We start from the raw sequence: 21,513 nt of genomic DNA on the forward strand, positions 1-21,513 counted from the left end.
CGGCCCCGACCGGCCCGGGACTTCAGAGTCCACAAGTCAACCCCTTCACATATTTACGTGTATAATGAGCATCACAAATCAGTAATTTTCGCAAAAAATCAGTATTAATCACACGCGAGTCGGGTGTGCAAGCGGACCACAGCCGTGCGGGGTGGGGGGGTTGTGCCGTGTCTACGTTTGACTTTGATTTTCTTCTAAAATCACAGAGTTCTCTGAGTCAGCTTCAGGTGTTCGTAGTTAATCATAATATCTTCTAAATTTAACCAGGTGTTTCAATGCATTTACATTACACAACAATTATAGTGGAGAAATTTGTCAGTTTGGTTAAAACAAACTGTAAAAAATAAATTATGTTTTTTCTATGCAGAGAACTTMTTGTGCTATAATTCTTTTTAAATAAATACGTCAAAGCTCCTCAGTTGAAAACACTAAAATGACAGAAGAGCTGTTTAAATCCCCTTTATCCACAAATTCTTCAGTCCTAAGAACACTAAACTGTAGCTTTAATAAGGTCATGTAGACAGTAGGCTATACTACTATTTAAATTAAAATGTTGGTCCTGTAAGCAGAAAGCTTATGGTTGTTGGATGTTGATTTTTGCTCTCTATTTCAAAGAAGAGGATGAGGAGGAGTTTTACTCAAGCAGCTCCTGAAACTGTTAACCTGCTGACTGAGAACATTTGGATATAGTAAACTTCGTATACAGAACAATATAGCCTACCTATTAAATTACTTTTTAATTGAGTTTTTTTTTTGGATAACCAAAATGTTTTGCGGACAACCAGATTTTGTCAACAGGCTGGACAACCTGAAAAAAATCCTTATGTCTACCCCTGCTGATGTATAGCCTGAAGTCTCCGCTTTTGTCACAAATTGAAGAAGAGTCTCAGAAAAGGCATATCTTTCCAGATAGTGATTTAAATAGGTCATGTGACTAGGCTCCAGAGGGTTAATATACCGTCATAATTTTTAAATAGTGTTACCGTATTTCAATAGTGAGGTATACCACAATACCTCCATACCACCCAAGCCCAGTTCCAAGCTTTAAACTGCGGGACGATGGCACGGATAATATTAATATCTGAATCAATCCATATGCCTCTACCTCTGTGAGGTAAAAGGTCTGATGAAATGTGACATGACTGTTCAGACTGCAGCCAATTGAAAACATTATATATGAATCCAATTTAGTACCACGTATGAAAAATACCTGGGTCGTATAAGGAAAAATTGGATTTGTCACACTCAGACTCTTGCCTGCAGTGTGAAYGTAGTCTAATAGATTTGTGAGATGTCTGAAGATTCACACTCCTTGATGAAATCTGAAATCTCTGTTGTAAATTTTTTTTACCCATGCCCAAACGTGATGAATTTTTTCTGACCTATCAGCAGTCTGCAGAGTTTTTACATTAATATATTGTAGCTGTTGGGTTTGCGTGAATCTTTGGTAAAGTAGTACCAAAATGTATTAGCTTAAATCTGTTGGATGGTACTATCAAAGAGCTGTACAAAGCTATACCATAGAAACACCATAACTATACAGATTCAGAAAAAGTCAATCAAGTTTGCAAACTCCACCTCCACATCTCTTGCTTCCCTTCTCCTGTTTAGATCATGAGTGTTTGTGTTTGTTAAGTGATGGTGCCTGTAATACTAGTAGGGGGTCACAAGAGCTGCACGAGCTGACCCCAACTGTTCATTCCTGCCCCCTTGCCCTCTGGACACACACATTTCACCAATAAGTGTCAAAACCCACAGAAAAAACACACACACGCCCTCTTTTATCACCACTGAGCTTGATTATAAACGTATTGGTTGGAACCAGAGTCGATGCAGGAAGACACTTTCATAGACACCTTCAAGCCCTCAGCTCCCAGGAGAGTAATACACGTGCTGGAGGAAGAGGTCTCTCCACCATGAAGAAGGGGGGTAGTTGTGTATTTCAGTGTGTGCGTGTGTGTGTGTGTGTGTGGGTATTTCAGTGTGTGTGTGTGTGTGTGTGTGTGTGTGTGTGTTTGAAAAAGGTGCTCATAAAACCCCTTAGAGAATGAGCTGATGGAGAGCCTTGTAAAAAGGTCTATCAGCTGGTCCAACCATCGCACACAGGACTCAGAAGGACAAAAGATGTGGGCACTAATTTAACATTTATCCAAACATATTTTACCCTTTACCTTCAACTATACCCTCTAATTTATTAATCTAACTATGCAGTTTGAAACCTTTTTGTCCAGATATTTCTTACCTGGGAAGCAGTTACCTCTCTTCTTACCAAGGTTAAATAAATTAAACGTGTTATCTCATTTGCTAGTTAAATAATCTGCCTGCTTTAGAATTCCAATATCATTAATAATTCAAGTCAAAACATGCAAGTATAGTTTTTTCAAGCACATATTTGTAGCAATTTTTTCCCCAACAGTGTAAAGGCTGTCAACCACAGGTGACTCATGTTTAAAATGTAAAAGATGGCAAAACTGAAGCAAAGATACTTTAATTTTTTTGTTGGTTCAGAGGCTGTAATGTGGGCCAGCATTAAATCAGATCTAGTAGAGCTCTATTAGGTTTTTCATTTGACACAATCAGACTTTTCTGCTGTCTAATTGCTTCCTTTAGGTCCAAACGATCTTTCTGTAACCACCTTTCTGACTGCGGCTGGTATATTATTTGAGTTTGCTGGATTGACGGAAAACAATGGGAAATGTTCTACATATAGGTAAACCATATTCATAACATCCTTTGGAGTCAAACATGCTCTGCAGCTCGTCATTGATGTTTACAGTCAAACTAAGGAAGAAGTGAGTATCTTGACCCATAAGCACCACAACAGGAGAATTAAAAAATTATAATCCCCCATTAGTAATGCAATTAATACAAGCCCCAAGTAGGATTGCCTTAATCTTTCGTCTGCAGAACAACAACAATGCTTTAAAGTAAATCGGTGAGGGAGACAAAGGAAAGTTTCTTATTGAGCAAGGATCATTTCTGATTAATCTCCTGTGGTATGAGGATGTGACACCGACCGTGAAGAGACGGTCATGGCAAATAAAAACACGATATCATGAGAAGAGAGAGAGAGAGAGAGACTGGGCTGAGAAAAGAGGTGAGAGGGAGAGACCACCCGCTCCTCGTTCTTTCCTAACCAAGTTGACAAGAACATATAAAGACCATATTTAACACAGTTCATTTATGGGTGGATCACATTCTCTTTCACAGAATTTTATTCTGTTTTATCTTTATTACTTTCAGATTAAAACTGTATATTAATGAACTGTAAAAGACAAAAAGACAGTAAATTGCATTTTTGTCAGGTGATGTCTGAATGAAAAACTGACTTCAGGGGCATCATGTAAGAATTTGGTTTGAATTTAAAGGATTGAGCTCAACGTGCTTCAGTGACCTGTTGAGCATTTAAGGAACTAGATACTCAGACTATCAGCTGTGGACTGGTGACAGATCTAAAAACATCTGGAAAAATGTGGCATGGAGAATTGGGGTATTATGCAAAACCAACATTTTTTTTGTTTTATATCATGTTATAATGTCCTGAGGCATCTCAGTAATCCAGGTAAAAAAATCAAAAAGAAAAAAAAATTGTAAAGGTCTTCTGGACGGGTTCTTCTCTAATGAAACGTTTCGTCTCTCCTCCAAGAGACTTCTTCAGTCTGAGAGTTTCAGGCACATGGCCGATAGCCATGTGATGTGAGTATCAGTCACATGGAGGCAATGCTTAAAAGCCTGAATTTTGCCTGAAACTCTCAGACTGAAGAAGTCTCTTGGAGAAGAGACGAAACGTTTCATTAGAGAAGAACCCGTCCAGAAGACCTATACAATTTTTTCTTTTTGATCACGTTAATGTCATTCCCTCATCAAAAATCTGTTGCATTGACTCATTCATAAATGTTTGAGAAATCCTTGAATCTCCTGTAGCCATGTGGAGCTGCCTAAACACTTGCTGGGACAAAGCACTGCCTATTTACACAAAGCTCCTACAGCTGAGCTCCCAYCCCACAGAGCAGCAAAGCAGTGTTGTGAAGAAATGCTGAAGTGGGAGTGTCAGAAACAGTAGGAAGCTCTCAAAAAGACAGAGGCCAATTTCAAGGTGCTTAGATGATGCAAAGTCAAAAYTAATCATTTTCACAACAACTGATGGTAACACACTTGATTGTGGTCTAAAATAGAACTATATGTCTGGAAAATTGCTGCATTCAAAAAGAAAACTGAAACTATTTTTTAGAAAGTAAAAACTCACTCATACACATTCTATAACGAGAAAACACTTAAAAACTCCATACATAAAATATATTTGGACTTGAGCTGCTCTCCAACCACCTGAGTGTGAATGTGTGTGTGTGTCGTCATGCTGCTCACGTTTTTATACCAATGCTCAAAGGAGCCTCAAGCRAGGGGAACGAATTGATGGACAGCTTCAGCCAACTAACATGCCAATTGTCGCTTACCGTTTAAATCAGCGCAGGCTGAGTTTGTTTACAACTGTCTGCGGGCAAAAAAAAGGTAAAAGAAAACAAAATTAGGTTGTAAAAAAGTCATACAAGAGAATTGAATGGAGGACACCCCTTTGTTGCTTATCCCTGTGAAAGGTTGCAATCAGTTGAACATGACTAATTGTGTGTCAATCATTATTCATCAAACCCCTCTGAGTGGGTTTACGACTAAACGACAGACATATTTGCATGTTTAATTAGAAAAATTCATATCTGTTTTGTTGGAGAAGCGTCACGCATATTGACAAATTAATTGCKTCTTCTATGTGCATTTTCAAACGAACTCTATTGAGCTTGCAGGTGGATTTCAAAATTCGAGAAGGCTTTGGTGCCAAAAAGTTGACGTGTTTTTTTGTCGAAGAACACCCAGATAAATAACTTGTATCTGCCTCAGTGTGTTTGTCACAACTGATTTCATATGCTAGTGTACGTTAGCCACACCGCCTCATCTACAGCGCCAGCACACAGCTCAGCAGCCGGCTAACATCTCTTTCTGTCAGTCAGAAACACACACACACACAGAGAGCAGGCAGAGGAGAGGGGAGACAAAGGAAGAGAGGGAGGGCTCTGGTGTGGGAAGGTGGGAGAAACATATCATGGGGGAACGAAGGGGGAGAGAGAATGAGCGGGAAAGCAGAGATGGAGAAAGCGAGATTGAATAGACGAGCCAGGGGAGGTGGAGGGCAGGAGGGAGAAAAACAGAAAGAAGAAAAGAAAGAGAGAAAGAAGGCAACACTGGAAATCTGCATTCTTTTGAATAGGGACACTGAAAGTGAAGTGAACATAATAATTAAAAAAGAAAGCACAAGAGGTTGAATGAGAAGAAGAAACGTGGTCTGAGTGGGARAAACAGTGAGAAAAGATTTGGGGAAAGCATTGTGTGTCTWTGTTTTGGTGTGTGGACATATTTTGACATACTATGCTTATGAGGACATTTGTCTTTGTGTAGACATTAGCCAGGTCCACACAATGKGGGACTGTCCGCTTGAGTTTTGTGAAAATTTGCATGAAACACAAACATCTGAGTTGGAACAACTAAACTGGTTCCCAACTCTGACCACTTCCTGGTAAAACTATATTTGACAGCTTCGACTGACACCCAACCTGCCAAAAAGATGTCAGAAGATGTGAAACCAATACTTTCTGATAGAYTAGCTGTTAGTGGATTAAGGTGTGTAACTGAAGTTGAGTACATGCTRTACAACTGTCCAATCTTCCAACAAACAGCATCGAAGCCAAGGGAAGCACTCGTGTTTACATATAAGTCAGTGGGGGGTCATGAATTATGCACRCCATATGGAGCTGTGTGGCTGTACAGCATATGCACGTGTGCTGACATAAAACTCTAGAATATGCGTTTGTGTGTCCGTCTTGTGGGCGATGTTATGTGTCCTCGTCAAAGGCTCTGAGACTGAAAATTAGAGGGAAGCTCAACGCAGAAGAGACAGAGAGAAGCTGCTGGTAAACACATCCATYTCCAGCTCATGGTGAGGTAATGCTGCCAAAGCGAGCCCAATCTGCACACAAGTACACACTCGGGCKACACACACAAAGTTCTGCAGCTCCGCAGCCCTCCAGTTTGGCAAAAGACCGAAGCCCCGCCCCAACCCTTGAGAATGGCTGCAAACCCCCACCACCGCTCACACTCAGAGTCCAGCTCGCTTGGGAGGGAAGTTCAGCATGTGGACCCCAAATCAAAACAATAACAAGCCAGTCTGCAGATGCAGGCGGCTCACGTGACCGAAGCCACTGGCTCCGATTGTTTACAGGGAGGGGCAGGGGACAGGCTGGGGTTGTGGAGGGAAGGAGGCGAGGAAGACTACAGTTYGAGCAAACTGCTGCTTTTGTTGATATGAAGAGCTCGCCAACGGTGGGGGCGCCGTGAGGAAAACAGGAGACGGTTTGAATGACCTTTCTACACGGGGGGTGAGGGGGCAACAGCAGCAGCTGTCTTTTAAATTCCACTCACACTCTGAACACACACTATGCCCCCAACCTCGCACCATCAGCGTGCACAGAGACTTTTATTTTTGCTACCTCAAGGCTAAAAGTGTCACTGCTGGCTGTTTACCCATTTACAAGATGTTCTGTGTAGCAACAAGGGACGCCATGAAAAACCAACTTGAAGAGCTCCGTGYGTGCGTCCATAACTCTGCGTTTGTGTCTGCGTGTCATAATCACCCCGGTGCCAACCAACTCACAGGTGAAGCTAAAGTCTTTGAAGAACAAAGGGAGCAGAGAGGGAACAACAAAGAGAAATGAGAGTGTGTAAAAGAACAACAAATTTTACAGAAGTTTACAAATACAGCTTCACGTGTGTCACACGATTAGGAAGCATTTGTCTTTWTTACACCACGTTTGCTTGTGTCATCGTTTCAAAATAAAGTCACAAGTGTTCAGAAAACAAACAAAAAACACAAAACTGTAAAGTTAAAAGTGATGTTCTGGTGTTTGAATACAGATTTCACGGCACAAAAGTTGAATCAAAGTTTCTAAATACTATTAGTTCTAATAAAATGTTCCCATTCAAAGCTCTAATTTTAGAAACGCTAAAATGCTAAAAGCTCCCATTTCTGTTTCTCCGAGTCAGTGAACTGAAACCCACCAGATGAAGGATTATGTTTCCTGGTCTGCTGCCTGCTTGCTGGTTTAGATCTTACTGGGAACACCAAAGACGACAAAGGATCCTTAATGGATTATGAAGTAAAAGGATATTCCACTTGAAGACAGTTTATGTACATGTACACAAGCAAATAGATATTAAATAGAGTAATAAAAACAGYCAACTTTGATGCTGCTCTTCAACAGCATTAAAGCTTTTATTTGCTGCAATATTCCAGCTTCAAATGCGTTTACTGATGGCGTGAAAACCCATCTTTTTGAAGGTGAAATTACACGCAGCCACGCTAAACACATTATAGCTGCTCTCACGGTGTAAATATCCTTCATACATCTGTCAGACCAGAAGGTGCGTTCATACCACATATGGAAATTAACGCTGAGTTTATGAATGCTCCTCATTACATGAGTTAAGATTAAGGCGCACGGTTTAACCTTTTAAATTTGCTTAACATGTTTAAAGTTAAGTGRCTGTGATGAGATAAGAATACCTTGAACCATTTTACAGCTTGGCTATCATYCAGATAACGACTGACGTTAAATAATTTAGTTTGGAGTTTGTGACAAAAGACATTTTTGGGCTTTTTTTATATCATGGCGAATGAGCTCAACCTTTAAATTGATTAGCAGATTAGCGTAGGTCAAGCCACCACCACATCAGAAATGACATTAAAAAAGTTGATGTAAAGTTAACGTWAATACAAATAAACAAACATATGCATACAGGAGGACAATCACAGATGCACTAGCACAACTAGGCGCTCACACTTTACTTTTAGCACTACTCTGTCACACGGCGCCCACGGTTAATCTGCAATAAAACGGTCATGTGACACTCAAATTAAAAATGGACTGCAATTATGACACCCTGGTGGCATGCACCTAATTAGTACATCTTCATTTTAATTAATAAAGCCTGTCAGTCTGACWGATATCAATAATTTAAACCAGTAAGGTCAATGGAGCTTTAAAATTGATGGCTACAATTAGAAATAGTGAGCAGGCACTTGTGCAGTGATAAGTTGATGTTTTAATAGGTTAGACTTCTCCTTGTTGTGTCACGATGTCTTTGCCCCAAACCAAAACTTTGTCTGGGTCAGTACAGTCATATAAATACTAAATTATGCAGAAGGTGCTAAATGATTACATTTGCAAACCTGCGGCTGTAAATTTTCTACTCGGGATCCATGTTTTTTATTAGATGTGTGCACGTTTTTAACAGAAAAAATGATGATCGGCAATAAAAGGTAAAGAACCATTGTTCAAATCAATTCATCATTCTCTATCAGAGTGTAAGCCAAGCCACAAGGGGACACTGCTTCAAGAAGTCTGTTTTTGTTTTGTTTTTTGGCCAAAGCTCCAACACACTAACTTTATATAATTCACTACAGATATACCCTTACAACAGCATTTTTATGTTCATTAAGGACTGACTATGGTGTCCAATGTAGTTTAACTATTATAAAGTATATTTCACAAGAAATAAAAAAAAACTTAGATTTTTGTTTCTTGCAACCATGACATTCAAAACTTCACATTAAAAGCTCTGAAAAAGATATTTATGTGGCCAGAAAACTACAGCATCACTCTCTCTGAAAATAAGTAGGTTATTTAACATGTTGCTGCTTCAGATTTGATTTCTTAATTTCAAAGTGGACAGTGCAATTAAATAAAACACATGGCAAATCACAGGTTTTTAGAAGCTAGAATTAGCCAAAAGGCAAATTCAGCCATGTTGTTTAAAAGTCAATAAAAATGTTAAATTTGAGAAATGTTACAAACATTAGCAACATAAGACAACTAAATGATGTGACAGTTTAAAATGTGCACTTCATAAAATTAATTGAAAGCTGCATATGTAAGGAATTAATATGTTCATGTCAAGTTTTTAAAACGTGGTCGTGACTCGCCTAAAGTGCTCCAGCTTCAATCAACACTTTCTGCTGATTTAATTGCCTAGTTTAGGTAAACTCCTTATTAGAATGGAAATTTAGTGAAGGATGCAACTTCATTGCCCCATTAGTGGTCTGTTAGGGTACAATGTGAGACACTTGACACTGTCACTAATTAGTACCATCGTGTACACGCTGTAGATGACTATAATGCACATCCATCAGCAGAATCAATTAAAGCAGCTCTCTGGACCATCAGTCCATTAAAGCTGTGGGACTATGGATTGGTGTGAAGCAGCGGAGAACCAACAGATCCAGCAGCTAAAGATGAATTTGAGTCCTTGCACCACGCATTATAGACAGCTGTAAACAGAAAACACACCCGTGCTGCAAATTTGCATATTTCATATAAGGTGTTTGACAAAGCTACACATGTAGTTGTGTTTCTCTGACAGCCATAACAAAAGGTCAAACTGCATTGTGTTTATTTATAACATCAATAATTGCAAATTGTGTTTTTGCTGACAACTTTAAATGAATGCTTGACATTCTACTACTATTGATGGACATCTCTTGAGTTTAAAATGTATTAATTAGATGAATGTCATCCATTTTAAATAACTTGCGTAGTAATGAGCACGTCAAGTGTGTGTTTATAGAGAGGGTAAATCTTGAACTGCGATCAGACTTGAGTGGGAAAAAAATAGTAAAGAAGGAAAAGTTAATTTAGTTGCTGATCTATGGTCAATCATTCAAACTAAAAGATATGAAAGCTTTTTTTTTAATTTAAGAGCACATTTGCATATTAATTTAAAGGCAGGTTCAACGGTGTAGCAGTTGGCCGGAGTCTTGGGAGCCGGTTGAAAGAGGGCCGACTCTGCGTCAAAGCATAAGGGGATTCGCCTTTAATTAATCTGTGTGTGTGTGTGATAAATCAAAAGCTCATTTAACAGCAGGGAGGAAGAGATCAACGAATGCCAAACTGTATCTGACATCAGAGATTCAGCGTCATCTTGGTGGCTTTGAACACATCCGCTTTCACACTCAATTTACAGGAGTCAAAGTCAAATTCCGTCACTTGGTTTAAGGCTTCTCAAAAATATAACTATAAAAATGTACTTCTAATTTATATCTGCTTCAAGAAACTTGCTTTMCTCATCTGTTTAAGTCTGCAGGTTAATATTTGCTGAAGAGTCCTGTCACAAATAAGATAAAACCACTCAAATGTAAGTACACCTACACCGCAAGGCTTTTAGAGAAATTGATTATGAGATTTTGCTGATCTCATTTTGAAATTACAAACACACCTGTTACCCAGATATGATCAGAGGCCTTTTAATCTCACATAAACCCAAGTCTGGACCCCAGAGTGGTCCCCCAATGGTTGGGTTTAAGCCAAGACTTCTTTTTTGCACCAAGGCTTCTAAACAATGAAGAAGCCTGTTGCTATGAGCTGAACATGAGATGGGACTTTTTAGAAATCCTGTCTTAAAATGCTCTCTAAGGCAGCAATTGTGCACTGATGCCTCACAAACCCGTTTCTTCAATGCAGACAACCCAATGAATAAATTAATTATAACCCAGAATGTAAAGTTTCATTAAGGAAGTGCATTAGCCAATAAAAGTACTCACTTCTGCCTTTAATAAGGCAAACAGAAAAGTTTTGAAAATTTTAATGACACAGGTTAGGGAAAGCCTGTTTTACTGTGTTTATTTCTGTTAGTAATTATGAATCGGGTTTGAGAAAAATCTGATTTCTAAGCAAAGACGGCCTGAGATTAAAAAGTGGGAATAAGAATCAAGAGAGAAAAAAGAAAATAGAGATCATGTGGGTTCCTTTTCAGATGCTAATCTCATGGTTTCTCAAACCCACTGGCATCTAAACCAGAAAAAAAAACTGTTTTCCTTGGCATCTCTCACTCTCTTTCCTTTACTTTCTCTGCCACTCTCTCTACGGACAGCCCACTGTGCTCTCTAGCTCAAACCTCCATCATTGTTCTGAAATTAATACACCTTCTTTCACCACAAATACAAACCAACCAAAAACAAAAATTATCCAGAAAAGTATGAAAGAGCCACAGAGACAACCAGAACCACAAGTAGAAGGAAAAACAAGCAGACCRGTAAACAACCACTTTATCAAAAGACAAACAATAATTTGTCGGTCACCCTGGACTCCTTTCTGTTAGTGGTCTGATTTGGAGTTGGCTTCTGCACCATGCAACAAAAGTGAAGCACATTGTTGGCTCGGCACACTAAACTGGCTGATCTGCAAACACGCCGATGAACAATAGAAATGAATCTGACAAATTGCTTGGTTTTGGCATCAAAGTTGGCTTTTACTCCAAGCCCTCACCCAGTCCTGCCAGACTCCTACTCAGAAACTGACAGCTATGAGAAATGGTGCTCTGATCCAATGATAACGTTTGGAATGTTACCATATATTAAAAAGAAGGGGAGGCGGCTAATAAAAGGGGGACATAACTGAACTAAATACGAGTGATTTTCAAAAAAGAAGAGAGTAAAAGTGGATTAAAACCCTCATATCTGTTGTTTTGGAGTTTTGCAATAATAAGCAAAGCCCTTTTATATTTCATTTAACTAAAAGGTTATACTTCAAATCCTCTGCTTGCAATTAGTCCCCAGTATGTCATTTGTCAAGAGGCAAGCCATTCATTTCTACCCTGCCAGTTTTTGTTACAATTAACTGTTTCCTGCAAAGAAAAAATAAATAAACATGATCTTGAGGGAGGAAGTATGTCCAGCACCTGGTTTGGACCATGATTAGACAACATGTAAAAATCAAATGATCTTCTAAAACCTCTTTAAAATGCAGCTCCTCAGAGAACAACAAAAAGAAAGAAAAGACTTTTTCTTTGGTAGCATTTTCACTTCAGAAGAAAAAAAACACTGATGAGATTAATGACCAGCCGATGAGAAGTGAACAAGCGATAAACACCGTGTAATTTGTCCTCAGAATCTGCAATAAGTTTAATAAACTCCCAGCTTTACTGGTGGCCCATTTATCTGTGTTTTGTTACAATATTTAGAGACTAACACGAGGAATCATTAATCATTAGGAGGGGTTTTTCAACCTGTGTTTAAGTTTTTCTGTAGTGAATTTTAAATTTATTCTCACCTAGCACCAATTTGGTAGGGGTGTATAAAAATATCAACACACTGAAATATCACAATATTTAATTTCCTGATACTGTGTTGATTTTTAATGAATGCTTAATGGATGGATGTTGTAAGACGAAATGTGAATTACAACTRCAGTTGCATAAAAATAAATTTTATTCACGGTGTGCTCTTATTGAGTCTTTTAAATTTTGAATATTTGAGAAAAATATGCAAATATATCACCTTGCTTACAGTATCGCAATATATGATATTGTGACCCCTATGTTGTGATATTATTATAGCACCAAATTCTTAACAATACCCAGCCCTACCAATTGGATGGTTTTATTTGTAGATCTCAAACACCAGTAAAATTATTTGGTCATTATTACCCAAGTGTGCAATAAATAAATAAATAAATAAATAAATCCAACTTCTCTCAGGAGATATTTCAGATTAATGAACAAGAAATTATATCTAAATTAATCTGTTATACTTCATTATCAACGTTTGAAGTTAGATAAAAAAAACACATCTGTTTGCAATTATTTTCACAGCATGCCTAAATTGAAGCATCTTGTATGTATGAATAGCTTATGCACGCCACAGCTCAACAACTTCAGTTTAAGAACTCTCACATTGGGAGTCAGAAAAACCAGACCCTCCACTACATCTGGTTTTAATGCAGACCTGAGGGAAGTGACAATGTTCTCACACGAGCTGAAAACTCACTCAGGGTGTTTTTTTTTTTCATGACAGCAGTGCTGCTTTTGGCACAACTCCGGGATCCTCTCCGCTACTGACGAGTAGATTTACTACCTGGCAAACTAGCTGCAGCCACACCATGTGCTGTTTGTAAATAGAAAATTAGCCATACAAATAGTTTGAGTGTCTCAAATCGTGGTGCACTGATGTGTGTTAAGAACCTTTAGTGGCAAACCAAAGCATGTGGCAGTGGAGCAATACAGCTCATTTATTGTTCTAGCTGTAAATATAATTGAAGGTTGTGTTTTACTTCTACCATTATTAAAGGGGCGGGGGGTATTATGCAAAATGAAGCTTTTTGAGCTTTATATCATGTTATAATGTCAGTATTGCTTTGACTCATTCATGTTTGAGAAATCCTTAAATCTCTTGTGGTAGCCATTTGGAAGAGTCTTAACCTTTGCTGGTACAAAGCTCCACCTATTTACCCAAAGCTCCTCCCTGGAGCTCAGTCCCCAGCCGAGCTACTGCCCCACAGAGCACCCCACCCCCATACAGCTCTACTAGACTAGCAGTAGGAGGAATATTTCTTTACAAATCACTATGATTTTGTTGCAAAATGTTTCTTAAATATGGTGATTGTTCACAATATCCTTGCAAAGCATTAGATTCATAATGATCTTATATTTATGGTTTCATTGCAAAAAGTAGCCTAGCATTGATGTGTACGAATGAAAGGATGACTGGGAGATATTTTACCAAACGGAAACGTAGGGCTGGGCAATATGACTTTCCCAATCCCAAATTCGATTTTTGATATTGCTTTCCACTTAATGGAATGCCTTTGTTTCAGGTGTTGAAACAAATTTTTGCTTTTTGTAGCAAGAGCCTTCAAACAGATTTTGTAGTGAGGTGTTTGTTGCTCCAAGTCCGAGGTTGCGAAACCTAACCAATTCCAGAAAACTGAAGAAACCGTGCTTTTTGAGAAGTAGATCCTCTTTGCTGGCTGCCATTTTGTCATGTCATGTACCAAGCGTCTTGAGGGACAGGTGGGGTGACCTCTGAACTACAGAAGCTCCAAAGAGTGCATTGGTGGGGGGAAAAAAATCCAGATTTTCCCAAAATTAAATCTTTATAAATGGCAAATTTGAATTAACCGATTAAATCAATTTATCGCCCAACCCTACGTAAACGTCTTATAAAAGCCTCTGTACTTATGCTGGTTCTTTAGAAAACATATTTCTGTGTCCAATGGGGATCTTTCAATAAGGTTCAACTGTATCCCGAGTTGCCATTTTCCAAAACCAATGTTATATAATGTTGCTTCTTTTTACAACAAAATACAACACTCCTACAAAAGACTGTAAAAAAATATATGTTGTGAAGACGTACTGAAGTAGTAGTGTCAGAAATGGTAGGAGGTCCTTAAAAAGACAGAGGCCAATTTCAAGACAGGCTATGACGCAAAGTCAAATTTATTTTTGATATAAACAGCTTTTTTATTAACAACTAAAGGTAACATAAATACTTGATTGTGGTATAGAATTAAACTAGAACACCCTCACCCCCTTTAAAAATTACTACAGGTAAGGATAAACTCAACATTTACAGAACATTCTCCTTCTCAATAAGAAGAGAAATGAGTTTGTGTAAAAACACTCTTTAAGCTGATGCTATAGTTGTAAGATAATCAATAAGACCCCCCATGATGAAAACATAATTATCATTATATTTGCTGCTTAAATGCAAGGAGGGAATAAAGGTGGGACAGGCGTAGAATTTCTGTCTAATCCATGTAACAGATTAAACATTGAAACAAGATTTTTCCTCTTAATGGGGAACAAGACAGAGTGAAATCAATGAGCAAATAACTGAATTTAAAAATGGAGGGTGCAGTGATGAGGCTGGTTGTACTTTTCAGGAAGTTGTCGTCAATAAAACCCCCTCAGGCACAAGAAATCAGGAAGGATGTTCAATAACACTACAGGGTTCTATAGAGTAYTATATTTCACATTTATGAGTGAAAGAATCTTTATACTGTGATACTTCATTAATCTGCAGTGTTGGCTTTTAATGTTTAATTATCCTACAGTGGAATGGCTCTGGTTGCAGACTATATTGGCCATCTGAAACTAATATTTGTGTGCATCTGTGTCTTTAAGTGAGTGAAGGGCCGACTAATGCACCATTAAACTGTAACTGTTTAAGGTTCTGTGTTACATATTGTAGTGCAGGATCAGACGCATTATGAATCACAGTTATGATTTTAAACAACTGTGATCAGATTAGGGCATGATGGATGAAATAAACTAGTGTCCAGTAAATCCACAGAGTTTATGTCTGGATCTGTGCAGCAGAAAAGACATTCATAAGGATAACAGATGAGATTTACTTTGTAAGTTGAAACTCATGGCCTCGAGTCTGGTTTGAACCACTTTTAAAATTTGGGGAAACCACCAGAGGCATGTCTTTTAAAGGATCATATACAWTAACTGCAACTTAAGGCAAACATATGGCAGTACTAGTATGACTTTCAAGACAGAAGTACAATCTCTACAACTAAATTTTGGCATGAAACGAATAAAGACAGCATTGGTGTGCAGCCTAACTCTGCAGAAAGACACATAGTCAAATATAAATGGGTGAAATTTAAAGTGGACGTCTTCGAGGACGAGATAAAAATTGTGATGACATTCTGTATAAACTCTGACCTATTTGCGAGATGACATATCTATGTCATAAACTCGTGATGAACTCTGCATGTGATCAGGAGCCAAATCAGATAGAAGCACACTTTTTAGAGGTTTCACACACACACACACACACACACACACACACACACACACACACACACACACGGTCTAACCTGGCATGTGGGACGTCGATGCTGGACGAGACTACTTTGCGTTTCTGCTCCAGTAAGGACACCGATCGGGTATCGAGGTCCCGGCTGACACGCTTGCCTTCCACCGGCCTCGGCTCCACTGCAGCCTCTGGGCTCARGCAGCCCCCCTCCACCTTCTGGCCATCTGAAACCCCGTTACTGGAGCTCTGCTGCAGAGGAATACAGACAGGAATAAAGTCAGTGCTTRTACACAAAACCAGAAACAAACAAAAACAAGCTGGTCTCAATGTTGAGGAARAAATTATGGACACACAACTCAAACTTCCACTTGTAAAATGATAAAAATCATATGCAACCGTGYAAATAATAAAGTAGGTAGGCACACCAAATGACTACAGTAAATATTACACAATACTGGGAAGTATTAAGAAATAAACTTTGTTTTTCAATCCAGTACCAGAGATAAAGTCCAGGTTTGCAATCAAAATGTTGACAATAATTCTATATTTATATTTTAAATGGAGGGTATATTATGGTTGTGGAAAAATGTCCAGATACTTGGGCCAAAACTAACTTTTCCAAAACATATTTGGAAAAAAAATCAGAAATGAAAAGTGGTAAGTTGGAAAACAAAGCTGTTCTTCCTGTAGACATTCTGAGGTTTCAGACAAAACGTCTATTGTAACAAAATAAGCCTTTTTTAAGTATACAAATACTTTCCTTTTTTATACCAATTTCTGTCATGTGATTTAAGTGTCAGAATTTCATAGGGAATATTATTGTTTTCAGAAATTTAGCATGATTCATAAAACAGGCCAATATTGAACAGTAAATACAGATATTAACWAAAAAAATGTCCGATTTTTTCTTCGTATTCTATGGAGCTTCATAAATTTTTAATTTTACACTTTGTTTGCAACTTAAGAACAAATACGTCATTTTCTGTGAGGGTTAAGCTGTTGACCATTACCTGTCTGTAAAACCAGTAAATGTTTTGTACACAACAGGTCCAGTCAAATTATAGTTATGGGTTTTGTCTTAGATAAACTCTAATTTGTGATAACTTTGTTGACTGGTTTACGTCAACAAAAAATGAACAATCATTTAAGAAATAGGCTATTTTGCCTGAAAATGCACAAAAATGATCTCCTCTTKGACATGACAATAACAAAGTTCCACTTCTGTATAAGTACCTGCGTGCATCTACACACACATGCATATATCAACACACATCTATAAAAAAGCCTTCAGAATCTTTAATAACACTCCAAGAGGCCAGAATAAGCAGAGTGACTCACACAGCTGCCACTGACAATACAGGAGTAATTTGGGCCAGTGTGTGTGAGTTAAATCATCTCAAAGTACTTTAACCTTACTCTTCATAATGAGAAACTGCTACACTCTCCATCGCTCTGCAACAGAAAGCCACATTTACTTCAATGATTAGGAGAAAATATTAAAAAGCAATCCCTTATTATTGAGGCTTTTCACAATAAAAGTTCAGTTTTCCTTGAAAAGAAGAACAACAGGATAGATTGCAGTGGGTCTGAGAAGATTAGGAGTTGTGTATTTATGTGTATGATGACTGTCCTGTTCGGATAAAACCAACTGCAATCTCTTCCTTTCACTAAGCTTATGAATCAYGGTATTTAACAAAGCAAGAAAACAGAAAATCCTGCCAAAACTAAAGTTGAATGMGCCAAAGCCTGAGTGAACATTTGTGAGCTTGAGCACAGAAAACATTTTAGTTTCCTCTCCTCTTTAACCCTCTCTTCATCCTCCTAACAACTGTTTGGTCAGAAGCTTTATCATTATTTAACATTTAGACGTCAAAAGGTCGCATAATCCCAACTCGTGTGTTTTTATTTATTTCTAAAAGCAACTCACAAAAATTAAAGATGTTATCGTGTTTGAGAATAAAGTTTATAAAGTTATAATTAGATAGAGACATCCATAAAAAATTGAGACATTAATGTAATTACTAGCAAAATATGAAAACAAATGTGTGTTTTTAATAAAAAAATATGTTCTTCTTGAATTTGCGCCAGTTCGGTTCTTAAAAGACGTCTTTGTTAAGCCACTGTGGTTTCCTGTAGTAAGTCATGACCAAACAGTGTCACGAGTGTGGTCACACACACACAAACACACACACACACACACACACACACACACACACACACACACACAGCAATGCTGCATGATAAAGGTCATTTGACAACAGTGCTGTAGGTTAGAGTGTTCAAATTCTCACAATCCTCATATATAAATGATAACAAAAAACACAAAAATAATATAAAACTCAGCTGACAAACTGTCAGAAAGTTGACGTGTGGTTTCCCCCCCTCTATAAACTGAGGAATGCACCAACAACATTCAGGTGAACGCTCCTGATCGACAACAAGGACAAAAAACTCGCACACAACCGGCGTTCTTCTCAACGACACACATCCGAAATGACCTCATCTGTTGTTAAAAAGCACCTCCATCTTCCCACTGCTCTCTCTGTCTGCGGTGTTTTGTCAGTTCAAACAGGCCTGAAAGATGTTTAGAGAGAATCTGGAATTTAGAATATGCTCCCGCAGTCATTCTTTTTTTACAACACGATGCCGCACTCCCMGTAAATTTGTAACTCCACACATCGTACACGCCTCACGACAATCAAACAAAAAAAAAAAATCCTTCTTCCTTATCTGTTTTGCTTCCACCCTGMATCTCCAACTCCTCCGCTCTTATTTGTCTGGACTTTATCTTATTCCAGGAATTGTTTTGGGGATTGGGAAGTTCAGTTATCCTAAACTATTATTTAGCAAGCAGCTCTCCTGCTGGCATAATTATGCATCAGCACAGGTAGAAAGTGTTAGAAGTACAATCACTATCCAGTCGAGCTGCATGATATTTTGTTTGAGCATCGTCATCGCAATGCAATCACAGGTACTGTGCTATAGGAGGCAAATTAAATCAACGTGTTATCTAGCCACTAATCCATAATTCATGCTTATAAGCAATATACTGTATATCACAGGGTTRGAAAAGGATCACAATGTCAGTTTTKCTCAGTATCGTGCAGCCTYAACAGGAATCATTCACAATTCGATGACACCTCCTTTGTCTGGACCACTGCGCTTCGTCCTGATGTTCAGCTGCTGGGGTCTGAGCGTCAGAACAAAGAGTCACTCGGCCTCTGCTCTGTCAAAAACTTTGCTTCACTGTGCGCTTAACTTGAACTCCAAGTGGCAGCACAACAACCCAAACAAGTCAAGCCTCTTCCCAGGCATCAAGTAAGTAAGCTGCAGTTGCTCGGGCTGCACAGCACACTCGTGCACAAACCAGCGAGTCAACAAGTGGCATCCCAATCCCTCCCAAACGCTGCAAAAAAAAAAAGGGGGGGGGGGGGGGGCATTCATTTGCAGTACCAGGCACAATGCCAGGCATCCAGATTCTTTGGCGCACGCCACCCGTTACCAACCTGGGGGTGCCCATTTTTTTGGCCGTGTTCAAAGCTCTCACGAACAACCCTCATTTCAAAAATTGAAAAKCTCACAAAATACACAAAGGAGGAAAATCCCATCCGTGTTTCACTACACGCTCATGCACACTAAAAGCAATGCACACGTGAATCTACACGCACACACAGYCGACTCCTCCTCCTCATTTTATGGCTTGTTTTCGACTTCGGCGAGAATTGAGTCGTGCTGAAAGAGACTTGACCATTGTGTTGACAGGACGAGGGCTGCACTGGAACGATGCAGCGCAGCAGTTTTTTTTTGAGTGCACACACCAAAGAGGAAAAAGGGAAACAAAAACACAAAACCATAAGAGTTTGCAAAGTTATAGGCAGAGCTCTTTGTGTGGAGCGTTAAAATTAAAGTTACCAAAGCCGCACAGGATTTACAAGCGAGACGAGTCCATTCAAATGTGTTATTGTGCTGCTGTAGCAAATGTGGTTCATCTAAGAATGTGTGGAGACAAAGAGTGGCCACATGTTTCCTGTTGGTTGTAGAAATAGCTTGTAAGTTGCTTCATCTGTAACACCAAAACAAAAACAGAAGCAAAAAGATGTTTGTAAATTCAAATCAGGGTTTTAAAAAAAGTGTTATTTTTACACACTCTGTGGTCCCTCCCTCTCTGTAACAACACACACACTTTCTCCTACAACAAAAACAGTGTTCATCTGGACTGGGGTTGCTCCTCTTGGTTAAAAAAGCCACTGCAACATACAGGGATAAATTAAATCCTGTATTGTGTGTATTTGGGTGCAAATATGAATTTAAAGGCTGGATGCTGATGATTTAATGTAAAKCCTACGTGCATAAATGTCCGACCAAATCGCTGCAGTCAGACTGTTTGTTTCCCTCAGATTGCCCACCCTCTGTAGCCCACATAAACATTGCGCAGGCCCCATCGAAGCCCGTTTTTGTCCCACATTATACACATTACCGCCAAAAACAAACGTCGTGACAGYTCGTTTTCTGATTAAATAATCTCACAGACCGGCATCGTGGATGCTCTGATGGAGGCACGCTTGGAGCTCGCCGGTTATATTTTTCGCCGTGAGCGGTGACACCATTAAATCCGCTCCGTGCAGGAAGCGGTTAAAACGCTGCAAAACACCGCACAACAAAAACACAGAAGCGCAGCCTGCCGGCCGGGGCCCTCTGCGCGCGCGCGCGCACCCACGCACACACACATACACACACCTTCAGGCTGGACTTGAGCGGTCCTTTGGCTGCTGTGTGGCTGGAGCCCGCGGCTATCTCCTCCTCGGTGAACTCCTTCAGGCTGCCGTCTTGCATGAGCACGGTGTAAACGCTTCGCCGGGCTCCGGCGGCCGAGACGTCCCTGTTTTCCTGCTTGACAGCCTGGACCACCCCCGTCACCGGAGCACCGTCCCCCGTCGGACTCGGCGCATAAACGCGGCTGCCGAGGATCGACCGTTTGACCAGGCGCCTGGTGTGCATTGTCCTCAAAAAAATAGATATTTAGAGTGTGTCTTCGGAGCAGTCGAGCCGGTGGATTTAACTCACAAAACGTCGAATTACAACCGGGTAAACAACGTCGAGAAAAACACAAAACCGCAGCGGGCTAACTGGGCGCTCCGACAACCGTAACAAAATGTTAGAAAGCGGCAACATACTCGGGKAAGAGAAGGGGGTGGACGAAAACTCCGAACGGCGTCCCGGATGCACCGAACTCAGAAGCACACGAAACCGAAGAACTTTGAATTAGCACCACGACGACATGAAAACGATTCATTCGCCGCTACAACAACCTCCACATCCAACCGGCTACCAATCTGCGTCCGCTCGACCTGTTTGTTTTCCCCMACTGCTCTCAGAGAGCCGAGCGGGGCGGCGGGAAAACACGGAGCACTCGGCAAATTCCGTAACCGAAACGACGCCCGAACACGTTAAACAAGACGGCGTCCTGTAAGGACCAAAACAGCTCGGACAAGAAGCGAATGAGGGCGAACACGTAGGATTATTCCACTCCGCTCGACCGTACGGTTCTCTGCGCGACTTTAAGTGTCAAAAATGGCGCAAAAAAATACGTCTCTTAGTCGACTCCAGGTCCGTGTTGCTGTCGGATCCAGTCCGCCGTTTGTTCCGACCGAGCAGGGCCTCTACCGGCGGAACGCTGCCTGTAAACATGTGCGGTCCGGTAGCCGAGGCGGGCTGCAATTGGACGCCGCAGCACACGCCTCCACAAGCCCCCACCGCACCCTCTTTTCCTGCAAAGGGGGGARATATAACCGTGGAGGCTGCTCCATTCAAAACAATGACGCAAGGATGGAACGGAAACAAGAAGGGAGGGCAAAAAGAAGAAGGGGAAA

At 39.9% G+C, this 21,513-nt stretch overlaps 1 protein-coding gene across 1 annotated transcript in view; it reads right to left on the reverse strand.

The window, feature by feature from the left end:
- znf704 (zinc finger protein 704) overlaps positions 1 to 21,378 on the reverse strand; it is a 43,789-nt gene extending 22,411 nt beyond the window's left edge. The window contains exons 1-2 of the mRNA XM_014005861.1: positions 20,381 to 21,378; positions 15,705 to 15,892 (exon numbers count right to left, since the gene is read on the reverse strand). Coding sequence (XP_013861315.1) covers positions 15,705 to 15,892; positions 20,381 to 20,641 — 449 coding nt within the window. The 5' untranslated portion in view covers positions 20,642 to 21,378. The remainder of the gene's footprint in view (positions 1 to 15,704; positions 15,893 to 20,380) is intronic.
- Between the last annotated feature and the right edge of the window lie 135 nt (positions 21,379 to 21,513).

Source organism: Austrofundulus limnaeus, unplaced genomic scaffold, assembly GCF_001266775.1.
Source record: "Austrofundulus limnaeus strain Quisiro unplaced genomic scaffold, Austrofundulus_limnaeus-1.0 Scaffold32, whole genome shotgun sequence".
In the NCBI taxonomy this organism is placed as follows: Eukaryota; Metazoa; Chordata; class Actinopteri; order Cyprinodontiformes; family Rivulidae; genus Austrofundulus; species Austrofundulus limnaeus.